Source organism: Branchiostoma floridae, chromosome 19 (genome assembly GCF_000003815.2).
Source record: "Branchiostoma floridae strain S238N-H82 chromosome 19, Bfl_VNyyK, whole genome shotgun sequence".
NCBI lineage: Eukaryota > Metazoa > Chordata > Leptocardii > Amphioxiformes > Branchiostomatidae > Branchiostoma > Branchiostoma floridae.
Genome location: NC_049997.1, coordinates 12,645,772 through 12,660,311, shown reverse-complemented (window position 1 = coordinate 12,660,311; position 14,540 = coordinate 12,645,772). Strand labels below are relative to the sequence as shown.

At 39.7% G+C, this 14,540-nt stretch overlaps 1 protein-coding gene across 6 annotated transcripts in view; it reads left to right on the top strand.

Moving 5' to 3' along the window:
* Nucleotides 1–14,109, top strand: part of LOC118406747 (26S proteasome non-ATPase regulatory subunit 10-like) — a 14,818-nt gene extending 709 nt beyond the window's left edge. The window contains exons 1-11 of one of the 6 annotated variants that reach the window (XM_035807051.1): nt 256–445; nt 2,182–2,342; nt 3,530–3,702; nt 4,415–4,546; nt 5,984–6,062; nt 6,543–6,707; nt 9,425–9,606; nt 10,072–10,144; nt 11,229–11,393; nt 11,941–12,082; nt 13,214–14,109. In XM_035807051.1, the coding sequence (XP_035662944.1) occupies nt 2,192–2,342; nt 3,530–3,702; nt 4,415–4,546; nt 5,984–6,062; nt 6,543–6,707; nt 9,425–9,606; nt 10,072–10,144; nt 11,229–11,393; nt 11,941–12,082; nt 13,214–13,385 (1,434 nt within the window). In that variant the 5' untranslated portion in view covers nt 256–445; nt 2,182–2,191 and the 3' untranslated portion in view covers nt 13,386–14,109. Of the gene's footprint in view, nt 1–255; nt 530–553; nt 1,699–2,181; nt 2,343–3,529; nt 3,703–4,414; nt 4,547–5,983; nt 6,063–6,542; nt 6,708–9,424; nt 9,607–10,071; nt 10,145–11,228; nt 11,394–11,940; nt 12,083–13,213 lie in introns of those variants that run through there. The other 5 variants (XM_035807049.1, XM_035807050.1, XM_035807048.1 and 2 more) reach the window with 5 other exon arrangements.
* The last annotated feature ends 431 nt before the right edge of the window (nt 14,110–14,540 follow it).

The window sequence follows — 14,540 nt, the reverse complement described above, 5'->3', positions numbered from 1 at the left end:
GTAAGATATTGTTTGTAGTTTGTCTGTACCATGTATGTTTAATTACTATTTATCATAATGTTAATGTGTTCAGGGGGTGAAGTCTGCCGTCTCTGATTGCTTCTGAGGCTTGTACATGTAATACATGTATTACAAAGTTGTTGTTTCTTCTTTAAATACGCCCACCCTCTCTTGCTGGCGTAATACTGAATGGCACTCCAAACACAGTAACAGCATTATAAGCTTTAATCCACCACACTTACCCCTCCATCTCGACAGGTCTCCCAGCCCCTACCCTCATGTCAAACAACCATTGTGTCCCGCACTTATTACACATTAACGCTCTTTGGTCTGTCCGGTTTCGCGCGGGTGGACTCTCGACCGTGGCTTTTGTTTTTACAACATTGCCACGACACCGAGGAATGCGAACGAAGTACAGTTGCGGACGTTACATGCTATTTTGAGGGTACAGAATTCCGTCGCGATCTTGGGACCTGCTTATTCTTCAGTATACTGTTGAGTAGAAGTTTCATTTGAAAGTTCCTAAAATGTTGGTATATATGTTTAAGTCTTAGACTTTTAGCTGTTTTGAAGAGTAGAATTTTTAGTGTTGCTGAAGTTTTTAGGTTGTAATGATTGTTTCAGGAGGCTTTTGTGTTGTAAATGTTACAGTCAATACAAGTGGTCTTTACACTCCAGGTTTTTGGTCTTTTGTAATGGTTGGCTTTGACAGATATTGATGGATTGCTAGGTTCTGTTTTATTTCAAATGTGTAACTATAATAACACTGCATTCTGGCTTGTAGCATTGTTCATCCGAGATACCCGGGCCCTGCAGACAGATCCTTTTGGTTCTGAAGCTTAGTAACGATTTCTGATTTGTAGACCCCAAGTCACCAGCTCTTAAGGATAGTAGGATGTAGGAATATATTATAGAACATTGATTAATCTTGAATGTATACATTGATGATTGATGAGGGTGATACTGAATGATGATTCCAGGTGTCCTTTAGTTAATAAATTCATCTGGGATATACCTCTCAGTCGTAGCCACTCTTTGGGAACAGTTGCAAATTCTGTTCAGTGCTTATTCCTTAGATATAACAAAACATAGTACTTGATTTTCAAAAATTAAATACAGTACAGAAAATTTTTGGAATGTGTAAAACTAGACCAGAAATAATCCCAAACAGCCTTTTATAAATATTGAACAATACATTTTTTTCTGATCCCTATTATGAAATTTTCACACCCTAGGGAGTTGGCACAAATTAGCAAATTTCAATTAAATTTTCCTATACCCTTTTAGTAGATTCATTGTTGGATTTAATCAACTTTTGTTGTCTGCGAGGTGGTTTATTTGTCCAGGTGAGCCCACCTGACAGGTTAAATATACCTTTGGGGATTCCAGAAGCATTCTTTAATTACTTCTTGAGGTCACACACTGTCATTTGGTGTAGCAGCAGTTGTGTATACACTGTTCCTTAGAAGTTAAAAATATGTTTGTTGCACCGAGTGTGACTTTTTTGGCAAGGGTCACAGCTTTCGTCTGAGTTTATGAGGTGAAGTGAGGGGGAACATGTTTTCAGTTCGGTTTTGAGCGTTAAAGCAGCCAGGTTTGCACGTCAGCCGGAAAGGGCCCACGCTTGAGAAAAAGCTTGTGTGGAATGTTGTAGAGGTTCTCGGTTTATTGCTTTTGGTGGAGAGATCAGACTGACTGGTAGATCATCTTCAGGTTTTTTCTTGTTTTTGTCTCTTGCAGTTTTTTTGCAAAACTATGCGTAATGTTTTCTCACAGTGGTTACTTTTGTACATGTAACGTTATACATCCAAAATTTAACATGTGCAAATTCCCAAAACAGAGATTATTGCTTGCCATTTTGTGTCAGGATGTAAAGTTGCTTGTACTGTATTATCAATTCTAAAAGTAGAATGGGTGTTGTCAGGCTTTGACAAGCCTTGCAAGCTCCACAGGCACAGTATGTCTTAATACAGGTAGTTTTTCCATATTATAGTGTAGTCATGAGAAATGTGTTCTTCCGTTGTTTTTTGCAAGTGTATGTGTTGTTTATCTGCATGCCCTATATTTTTTGCCAGGAGTATCAGAATCGTTTGCCATACCATGCTTAATTCTCTCTGGGGTTGAAGTCTACTATCTCTGATTGCCTTCTTCGTTTGGTAATGTTAATGGTTTGATTACTAGATTCTGAAGTATGGATGAATTCGAAGACGAGATTCTCCAGTTCCCACAAACCCCCAAAACCCCCTGGTCGCTCGGAAGACGGACGACAACTTCGTACCCGAGCAGGTCGGAAATCACGCATTCGGAACTCGAAAGTCGGAATCCCTCGGCGTGGAACCCTGGTAAGAACCAGCGTCCTCTCGCATGCTCCCCTGAGCATGTTGATGACTACATGGCCACCATGCAAGCTAACTGTTTACTTGTCAATGGTCTGTTTCATAAACATGCATATGCAGGACTGGAAATACCACCTGCATATGCAGGTTAATGCAGGTAAAATTGGATCTATGCAGGTACATTGTATTTCTGGTGTCTACCTGCTCCTAACCTGCACTTGTCCACGTGTTAGGTTTTATACATAAATATCCTATGGTGTAGGTGCACTGGATTGTTATTAGCTGCATTGACTGTTACCACCTTTTAATCATCAAGTATAAAATAATGGTACATGAACAATTTCAGTATGATCCATACTTCCTAAATTCAGAGTGGTGCAGGTAAAATTTGTCTGGTGTAGGTAATTTTCAATGTTACCCGCGCCAGTGCAGGTATGCAGAAAAAAGTATTTTTGAGCCCTGATATGGTATGCCTAAAGGGGATTGAAATCCTGAAGGGTCACAATACTGAGAGTCTTGCAATTAATGGTAGGTTTATATGGAAGGCCACAAAAGTAGAAGAAAACTGATATAGCCTAATATAACTTACACTGAAAACAATTTTTGTCTTTCAAGGTGAAGGTAAAGCAGAGAATTTTGTCCATCACAAGCAGTAGAATTTCATCAAACGACAGAATGCAGACAGAATGACAAGAAAAATTCCGCTTACATTATTCCTAGGCCTTGCCAGTCTGTAACTATTGATAGCCAATGTGGAATTGACACTTAATAGACCCTTACTGTCCGTAACAATAAATAGTTCAGTTAATGATACCAAGGCATTTAGTGCTAATTCTAAAGTTATTCGGTGGGCTGAATACACTCTCTTAATAGCCAGGGGCTGAATTGCAAGGAGCTTTTAACAGTTGTATCGACCAATGAGAGAGTGAAAATTCAATGCATATCTGTCAAATATAGCTGAATTATTTATGTTTTTGTTTGCATAATTCTACATTTTGACTGAGGGGGCTATGGGACCAGCCTATTGCCAAGTGATGTGGACAAGACTCGGCCATCAATTCTATTATAAAAAGGCTTAGTAGAGCCGTCTAATATCAATGCAGCATCAGTCCAGCACTACAAACCACTGTCTGAAGAGAATTATTTAGTTATCAATCATGACTTTTACGTTGTACTTTTTGATCTCTCCCCAGACCGCGGCACGGAGTTGTTAGTAGCAGCGGAGAAGGGAGATGCGGACACCGTACGTCTACTTTTGGAGACCACCAGCCTAGACGCAGACTTCTGCTCTCAGGATGACAAGCGGACAGCGTTACACCGGGCGGCAGGGTACGGGCACCTTGCCGTGGTGGAGACGCTACTTAAGGTAAGAATAGTGTATCACGAAGTAGATGTTGGTAGGCAAAATTGTAACAATTGTTTTCTTTCTCCCCATATTGTCACATTTTGGGGTCAAGATTGTAACAGATGTGGGGAGCGAGAAAAATGTCATGATGATTTTTCAAAGACAAAGAATAACTTCAGAATCAACAGGTCCATGGGTCATTTCAAAAATGGTTCTTGGTATGCAACCTAACATTTTAAAGTTTCAATCAGCCAGCATGTAGCAACTGCTTATTATATATAATAGTCACACTTTAGAAGAACTTTATTGCATGACAATTGTACATGGTACAAAGTATGGCAACAACTATTACATAAAGTACAAAATAGGGGTATAGGATAAAGCTTAACATCCTAGTTAACATAACAATAAGGGCTAACATAATTCATTCATTTAAATTTTAGTATCATGATGAAGTATTGTAATCAATAGCTTCAGTATTCTTTCTAATAGCAAAGCAATCCTTGATATATTTGCCTATTTTTGCATTTTGGGAGTTCCGACATCACACCGGGAAGGACCCTAGCTTACTGTACTATTTTTCGATAAGTGCAATGGGTTCTTTAACTTGCTCGAGATGTGGCTCTCCTCAAACACGGGGAAGAATGTATTCAAGAAATTAGAAAAATGACACCAGTGTGGTACAAAAATTTAGCTTAGTATTGATATCACTATTGTTTCTTTGTTTGCACAGGCTGAAGCCAACCCCCTGATACAGAGTGCTGCAGGCCGGACAGCGTTGCATGACTCCTGTATCGGAGGGTTCGACAGGGTGGTCAAAGTACTGGTCAGGTACATGAAGAGAGGCAGGGCTATGGACACACAGGTTGGTGTTCTTTTAAGGGAAGCAAATAGCACTGAACATAGTCTGTGAATTCAGCTAAGCTCACCTTAGGGGCTTGATTTTGCAGTAGAGGGAAAGAAGATGTTCACCATCATGATGATAGTTTAAGTTTGACTGTGTAGAGTGTATTGCTGAATAGATGTTCGTGGTGTGCTGATTTCAAGGTTGAGTGGTTGCAGTAAAAGAACACAAACGTAAAGCCACAATGAATATTTCATTTTAAAAAAAGGTAAAATCCTTCCCATGCCTGATGGCGCAAAGGGCGGCGCCCATCTCCGTTTCAGTAGCCCTTGGGCCACACAACGCAATCACTACAGCAGAGGGCTAGTCCACTGGTTGTGGTGTGTGTTCAAATTCCATACTCTTTCATAATATTTCATGATTTATCCTTAATTGTTTTTTGTATCTCAATTCTTTATTCTTTTTTTTTTCAAAGATAAAGTGTACTGTAACCCCTCACAACCTTATCTCCTTACATTTATATCTAAAGTAGATACTGTTCATCTTCATAGTTCCCCTTTGTTGTTTGTGATCTCTTCCTCTCGAGGTACAGCTGTCCTTGCTGCTGAACACCATCCACACACACACACACCGTCCACACATACACAAACACACATAAACACCATCCCCCCCCCCACACACACACATTACCATAGCTGTCCTTGGTGCTGGACACCATCCACACACACACACACACACACACACACACACACACACACGCACACACACTCATACACACACACACACCTATCCTTGCTGCTGAACACCATCCACACACACACACACACGGTTCACACATACACAAACACACACACGAACACACACACACACACATACACAAACACACACACCATCCACAAACACACACATTACCATAGCTGTGGCGCTGAACACTGTTCAGTGTCCACAAACACACACACCATCCACAAACACACACCCGTCACAAAAACACACACCGTCCACACACACACACCGTCCACACACACACACCGTCCACATAACATACCATCCACACACACACTCATTACCATACCTGTCCTTGGTGCTAAACACCATCCACACACACACACACACACACACACCGTCCACACACACACACACACCGTCCACACACACACAAACACATTACCATACCTGTCCTTGGTGCTGAACACTGTCCAGTCTCCACAGACACACAATACATACATTACCATACCTGACCTTTGTACTGGCCTTGGTGCTGAACACTATCCAGGCACATGTGCTGATACATCCTTGTCTCATTCCTTTGTCAACATAACCGTAGACATGTCAATATAACCCTAGCCATGTCCACTTGGTAATTGTTTTTTTACCTTCGCCAGAAGGTTATGTTTTGAGCATGTTTGTCTGTCTGTGTCAATCTGTTTGGTTTTTTTCTTCCATCATATGCCACTGTAGGATAAGGATGGACAGAGTGCGTGCCATTTGGCTGCTTTCCACGGGGAACTGGACTGCTTTAACATACTAGCTGATAAAGGTAAGGTCTAAAGTAGCAAGATTTGGAAAAAGTTGCATTATCATGATCATCATTGTCACCACATATCAGTAACTACAGTGTAACCTGCTACAGTGACCACCTTAATTCTACCATGGCCTCATTTTTGTGGCCGGCCTTCTTTCATAGACGAATGCAGTGAGTGACATGTTGAATGTGTTCACTTTTAACAGATTTGACTGGACATACATGTAATATGTATTTAGGCAATTTCCAACACATAAAATGGACTTTTTTGACCATCCAACTTGATCCAGTAATAGTTAAGCAATGAGGATTCTACCGCTTCTGTGACATCACAAAATGCAGATAGAACATCTGATCATAAGTTTAGTACTAGAGTTGGACGGTTGAAAATTATGGAAATACCAATTTTTGTACAGTTTAAGTCTGAAATTTATTTCATATTTCAATTGTCCTGGTCTTCTGTTAAAATATTGATTCGAATGTTTCTTTTTCCAGGTGCGGACTGTGGTCTCCATGACAACCTGATGAGGACCCCGGGTCACCTGGCCGCCATGAGGAACCATCCCAGCATCCTTCAGTCTCTCTTCTACAAGGGCATCAACCTCCAGGTCGTTGACTCCCAGGGGAGGGCACCCATCCACTTTGCAGCACAGCATGGGGGTCAGTCCTGGTTATCAAGCTTACGTTGCTGTTCTTGTTAATGTTTTAATGACTATGCAAAATCGACCCTTATAATACATATTAGACAGTATGTTGTTTTGTCAGTTAAGTAATGTTTCATAGATGTCAGTTAAGTTCAGGTTTAATATATATGTAATACATTCTATGTGTTGTTATTAATTTTTCATGTAGTGAACAGAATAATGATAATGCATGTAACGCCGGTTTACCCTTATTTGTGGGGTAACAAACCTATATCCGTTGTTTGTATCTAGGGTATCTAGGGATATCAAGACTGCAAGCTGCAACATTTTTGAAATATTTTAAAACTAGAGTTCCACGAACACATACCCTTGCCAAATAAACCAGGTTTGTTATGTAGAATGATGTCTGTAGACAAATGCGTTACTCATGTCATTTTCTTCATAATTATATGCTTGGAGTTGGTTTATAAAATTTCGGCATTGATTATGCAAATTAGATCCCAAGTTACAATTAATTGATATCAAATTGTATCAAGCATAACTTAAGCTATCAGCATAGCAAAAATCATGATGATCCTTTGATCCATTCTTGACTTATTCTCTTTCAAAGTCTTTAAATACACCTCTTACTCTCTTCCCTCTTTCTCAGTTACATATGTGACAACTTTGATGAAAGTACTATAATGGAATGCAGTGGATTTATAAACTTTTCCTCATCAATTATGCAAATTAGCTGTTAATTTGCATAATAAGTATCACATTATATAAGTCTTCACTTAGGCTATCTACATGCCAAAAATCATCTGTCAACATGTTCACATTTTCTCATTAATTATGCAAATGAGATCATCATTTGCATGATAAATATGTATTGACATTTCTCTCTTTCTCAGCTACATATGTGACAAGTTTTAAAGTCCTATCATGGAACGTAGTGAATTTATAAAATATCCTCATTAATTATGCAAATTAGCTGTTGATTTGCATAATTGGTATCTCATTATGTTTGTCTTCACTTACGCTACCTACATACCAAAAAACATGATGATCCGTCAACATCTGCATATTTTCTCATTAATTATGCAAATGAGGCCATCATTTGCATAATTGATATCTGTCGACATTTCTCTCCTTCCCAGCTACATATGTGACAAGTTTGAAAGTCCTATCATGGAATGCAGTGGATTTATAAATTTTCCTCATTAATTATGCAAATTAGCTGTTGATTTGCATAATTAGTATACCATTATGTAAGTCATCACTCATTCTATCTACATACCAAAAATCATGACGATCCGTCAACACGTTGTAGAGTTATTCTCGTCCAAAGTTTGAAAGGAAACCGGCGCCTGCAGTTCCAAAAAAGCCGCTAGGGGGCCCAAACTCACAGCACTTACTCTCTGCCTCGAGGGCTATCTACCACTCAAAAATCATGATCACAGCATGTCCAGAACAGGAGATATAAAAAATTGAGGTTCTGCTGCAGTACCTTAGCAAGCCGCTAGGGGGCCCACTATCGAACTTGACCTTCGTTTTCCCGACCCCTACCCACCTACCAAATATTATCGGGATACATCCAAGGCTTCTTGAGTTATGCTGTTAACACACAGACAGACAGACACACAGACAGACACACAGACTCACAAGCCCAAAACATAACCTTAGCCATTCTGGCAAAGGTAATAAAGCCCTTCAACTTGGTATACCCAAATACCCTGTCTTTAAAATCAACGGATATAGGTTACCCCACGGATAAAGATGAACAAGCATCATAGACATAATCAAATAATTTCAAAGAGATATTCAAAAGACAATAACATTGCCCAGAGTTACTCAGAATTGTCCAGGAATTTTGTAGCAGATTATAGCAACTGCCAAATGCATCATATGGTTAGTGCTTTTATTACAATTTCCTTCATACAATGTAGATATATTTTGAATGCAAAAGGAGATTCTGAAGTATTGCAAAACATATTTCAGACTTGATATTTTTGCTCCTGTGGAAGCAAATACTGTCAATGCAGAAACTTTCGCGGTGGTTTAATGTTCATGGTTTTTTGCAGTGGCCGCTTCACCACAAACCAGGGTTGTAGCCAGCCTGAAATCATTTTCAGTCCCCTCAATTTTGAATCCAAAAGAACGAGACGTCGAGCCGAAGGCATAACGTTCCTAAGGGGATCCGGAGGCATACTCCCCTGAAAAATTTTGAAATCTAGACCCTCTGAAACCCAATTTCCTGCATTTTGAGGTGTAGATTTTGCTGGTAGACTAAGCTGTTCATCTGCTTTGGTGAAAAATTACACAAGACGACAGTTTTTTTTATATCTTTACTGACTTTACATATAGTTTTTGTCCATTACAGAGGACGGAATGGGCAAAATTTTTCTCTGTCCCCATCTGCAAAATTCCTTCAAAGGACTGAAGGACAGGTGCTGGCTACAACCCTGCCACAAACTTAAAACCACCGCGAACATTTTCCATGGCAGTGAGAGACTACAGTCCATGGTGCTACCACGAACTTAAAACCACTGCGAAAAATCCTTTTGTCCCGCTACCATGAAACTAAATCCCCACGAACTTAAATGCATTTACAGTAACTGCAAAGGCCAGCAAAAAAGATAGGCTATAGTTACTGTAGCAGACTGGGTTTAGTAAAGCACCCAGCCAAGCTATGGAGTATGGTTACCGAGCTAGACTTTACCATTTATTAAACGTAATATGATTGTATTGCAGGTGTTGAAGCTTTAGCGGCCCTTATCCAGTGCGACTGCCCCACCACGGTAGGTGACAGTTTTGGTTGCAGGCCGCACCACTACGCAGCCGCTCACAACCACGTCAACTGTCTACGGCTACTCATCAAAAATGGCTGCCACCCTGAGGGGAGGGATGGGAGCGGCAGGACACCTGCACACATGGTAAATGGTTTCACCATAGAATAGGGTAAAACTCAGTTCTCATTGGATGAAGACTAACTCTTTATGATACAGATTGATTTGTAGCTCAGCATAATTCACATTAACTCTCATATAATTCTGTCAGGTACCATGAAACTGTCACATGAAAAGAATTTAGATAGATGTACTAAATGTAGCATTATTCATCTCTAAGATATGCCCGCTTCAGATATCCAGGTGTTCAGCGTATCCTTTAGATAAGGCCTTGATAACACTTTTTTTTGTGTGAGGTAGTCTTAGGGTACCCTGTTGAGCGTTGATGCTATTTGTGATATATCAATGCATGTATCACTTAGTGCATGTAGTACACTTAACCAAAGATTAATTTTTTATAGATATGTGTTAGTATTGGTTGTGTTCATTTATCAACTCCTGGGTGCTGTTAACATTATGTAAAACTTGTTGCTAAATGTTCCTTGCTGCCAGGCTGCTCAGTATGGAGGGATGACTTGTCTCCACTGGTTATTGGAGAAGGGAATCAACCCAAACATTCAGGATGGTAAGTTATACATACCTGGGGTTCTTCATTGGTATTTTGCACAGTCTGGTTTTTAATAATTTCATCTGGTCCAGGTGTATTTTTTTGCACAGGATCTAAGGCAATAATTCCTTTCAGTTAAAATCATTTAGATAGCTCCTTTCTTTTAAAAAGAAAGTGCAGTCTTCCTTTATTATCTACCTCAAACAATAGATCACATTTAATGAAGGAAGGAAGAAATAATCAAAGGAAGGAATGTTTATTGCGATACCCACTTTGTAGCATGGTATCTATCCTATTCTCAGCTTCAGTTTGCTCCAGTGATCACTTCCATGCAAGTCAGTCTGGCACTAGATGCCCATCCACTTTGAAACATTTGGTCCTTACATTCTGCCTAATTCAAGGATTTGAATATTCCAACACAGGGCTTGAAATACTTATACATGTAGGTAACATTGAAAATTACCTGCACCAGACAAATTTTAAATTTTGGGTGCCAGGAAGACCAAGTCAAGTCAAGTCAAAGTTTATTTCACAAAATGGGTACAATGTAAGGCAAACTTATGTACATTATATAAGGCAACTAGCTATATATATATGATATAGTATAATCAAATTAATAATGTGAAAATAGATGTAGATTGAAGGCTATGCAATATTTGAAGAAACTCACTGTGTACTGAGTGTGAAACAAATCCAGAATGTCGCAACAGACTACATGCTCGTAACATAAATCTTGTACATACTGCACTATTATAGACAAACAATATTGAGAGGAGACACAGTGAGGGTCTTTATATGTATCTAGTATATACATTCTTACGACCATGTGAGGAGCAAATATAGCTAGAATAGGGTGGATACCTAGTGGCACTCACTGACTGACTGACTGACTCACTCACTCACTCACTGACTCACTCTCTCACTCACTCACTCACTCTCTCACTCACTCTATTACTCACTCACTCTCTCACTCACTCACTCTCACTCACTCACTCACTCACTTTACTCGCTCACTCACTCACTCACTCACTCACTCACTCACTCACTCACTCAGGCTTCGTAAATGATAACATCAGTGAAACCTTCCCCGTCCCTCCCCCAGACCAAGGCTACACCCCTCTACACTACGCAGGAGAGGCGGGGAGTGCGGAATGTTTCAACTGTTGTCTGCAGCACGACGCCGAGCTCAGCATCCGCAACAACCGTGACGACACGGCCCTGGACACGGCAAAACTGGCAGGTCATCCCGTAGTCATCGAGAAAGCATGTGAGTGAAATCTTCTTTGTAAAATGCTTTTGGGCATCTCTACTCTGCATCTGTTGGTTAAACAGATCTTTACCCTTCCTACACCTTTTTACATATAGGGGCAGTGTCCATCTCCATTTGTGTTAATACCCTAGGCCACACAGAGCCACTACAGCTAGTCCACTGGTCAAGGAAAGCAAAGTCCTGTTTTTTTAAGTCTTTATGTTATGACCAGTCAGGAGTGTGAGCTTGTTACATCCCAAATGCAAAAATATTCAACCCACTAGGCTAATGGACCTAGGCTAATAGGCTAAGTGCAGTTTCAGTAAGAAAACTAATCTCCAAGCAGATCCTACGGTGCCGCATAAGATAGTATCAAAGCTGGCAAAGGAGTATAGCCGGGCCCATTTAACTCCCTTTGGCCAGCTTTACTCCTTGGCCATCTTTGATACTATCTCTAAGGCTCCGTAGGGTCTGCTTGGAGACTAAGAAAAACTTGCTAAGGCATTCTAATTAGATATGTTTTAAACTCTTTCTAATCCTGACCTGTTTTTTTTTTTACTTCTAGTGAAGAGTGAGCTGAAATGCCGCCACTGTCTGCACAAGTATAACTTCCTGGAGTGGGAGAAGGCAAACCAGCCGTCACAGGTGGAGCGAGGGATTTCACACGCAGGGGAGTCAGCCTACGTGTCCCCTATACCTCCTGCAACGTACGTCTGTTACAGTTTTGTTTGTTCGTTCATTCATTCATTCATTCACTCATTTATTCAATCTTTGACTTCGACTTTATTCAGTTTGCAACATGGCCAATACAAAGTGGGCACAGTAGGCATTCATAAAAAATGAAGGTATTGAATTTTTTGGTGTGCGTGTGTCTGTCTCTGTGTTTATTTTAAATTTCAAGATATTTGTGGTCACCGTCAGCATAACTTAAGTACTTCTAATGATATTTGATATTTAGATGGGGGTTGAGAGACGAAGGTCAAGGGGCCCCTGGTGTCATACTATACATGTACAATGTACATGTATGACTTAACAGTTACATGTATATTTGTTAATTCAGTGAATCAGCCATTCATTCAATTTCATGTCATATTACAGCACCAGTTACAAGTGTCAGTCATTTGCTGTAATACCTTGAAAAATAGTAATAACTTTTATGGATTTTGATGCCTTTTGATCTTACAAAGTCTTAAATTTTTGTACATGATTTATAAGTTGGAGCATAATAGACCTCTACTTTTACATGTATTATAATTCTCTCTAAGTTTTGCATATGCCTTTGACCATTTCCTGCCCAAGCGACCACCTCTTCTTAGCGACTATCTGGCCATTACGACCGTTTTTTCTCAGTCCCGAAAATTTTCCCAATTGATGTAAGCATTGAGAGAACTCTTCACAACGACCACCTGGCCAACTTGACCGCGACCGCCAAAAATTGGGACCAAATCCCTGCCCATACTGGCTGTGTCATTTTCAAATCTTGAGGTGTCATCGTCTTTCAATGATAACTAGCACCATTTTGTGCCGAATTTGGCCAGTTTGCATCGGATTTTGACTACCATTACGATGTTATGTTCAAAATAAAGATGGCGGCGGATGCACGTGCGTGTGCTTGCTATTTGCCATTAAACACAATGGAAACCATTTAAACTATGCATCGGACATGTTGTGAGTTGATACTCTTCTAACCGACCAGCTGACCAAATCGGCCGCTTTTGCCCGGTCCCCTGGGTGGTCGTCATGGACAGGTTTGACTGTAATATGTTTTTTTTCTACATATTCTACATATTATGAGTATCTTGTGTGCACATGTTTATGTAAGTCCTACTGTATTACAGGAGAGCAGCCAGTCAGTTGGAGAAGAATAGACAGAAACAGCAGAAGTTGGCTGCCAAGAAAGCATCACAGGACAAGAAAGGAGCCAAGACAGACGTCAAGTTGCCCAGAAGAGACCTGGCCGCAAAATACTATGGAGAACATGTGGGAGACATCTACAAACTGGACTTCTGAAACTTCAAATTAAGGTTGTGATTTAAAACAAAGTCAATCTATTAGAGCAATCCCTGCTGTCCATCCTAACAACATTGTAGTAGGAAAATAGGATACCTACTTCGACTTTCACTTTATTTTAATCCACAATTAGCTTGACATTAGGTATTCTCCCTATGGCCCTATACATGTACATGAAGTACATCTATACCATATCACATGACAGACAGAGAAACTACAGAACACTAAATTTAAAGTACATAAGATGCATAACTATACTGCAATAAAGGAAAAATACAAGTTTATTCATTAACTGCCCTGTCATGAGTTGTATTCCATTGATGAGATATATGGTAGAGAATCCAAAACTTGTGCTAAATTTTTATTCTTAGTATAGTCCATGCTTTCTGTATGCATGCTGTCCTTGGTGCTGAAGTCCATGTGCATTGGAGAGCTTTGTAGTTGACAGTTTGTACAAAATAACACATATCATATACTTTGTTATGGTTGTTTTTGACTGGGTCTTCTTCCAAATTGACATTTCTTGATGTGAATCAGTGCTATTTTTAAAAAGCACATGTCTATGAATGTATATAAAGTTTGTGACACTGTATATTCTCCTATCCTGACATTTCAAATCTATCTTGGAACAAAATGTGTACAAACGGTGTACTTTTATTACTGGTGTTTGCTTGTCATTAATAAATTTTATATTTGAGTACTAAATAAATTATATGTTTATAGAGGTCAGGACTGAAACTTCTCACTAATGTGCAGGTCGACTGAAAATATACATCATTCTGTATCTGTGTCTAGCACCCACCGTGAAAAATGCGTCAGATACAACAATACAGAAATTGAAGCTGCCAGGCCACACTACGTGCGTGAGGTCCACGCGGAGTAATTTTGTTCACATCAGCAAAAATCAAGTGCTGCCTTTTCCGTATGAAGGTAAATAGAATTCAGAAGGTTGGGGTTTTGTATGAATTACAGTCAAAATAAATCAGAAATCTAAGATTGTTTGTAGTTAAGGGTCAGTCTTCAAGTCAAAAATCACAAGGAATGCTTAATATATATCTCCTTGAGAAATGTCGCAGTTTATAGTATTGCTCATCAAATTATGAACAACATTGTAAACTGTGACAACAATCAGAAAGATTTGGACGTACTGTAATT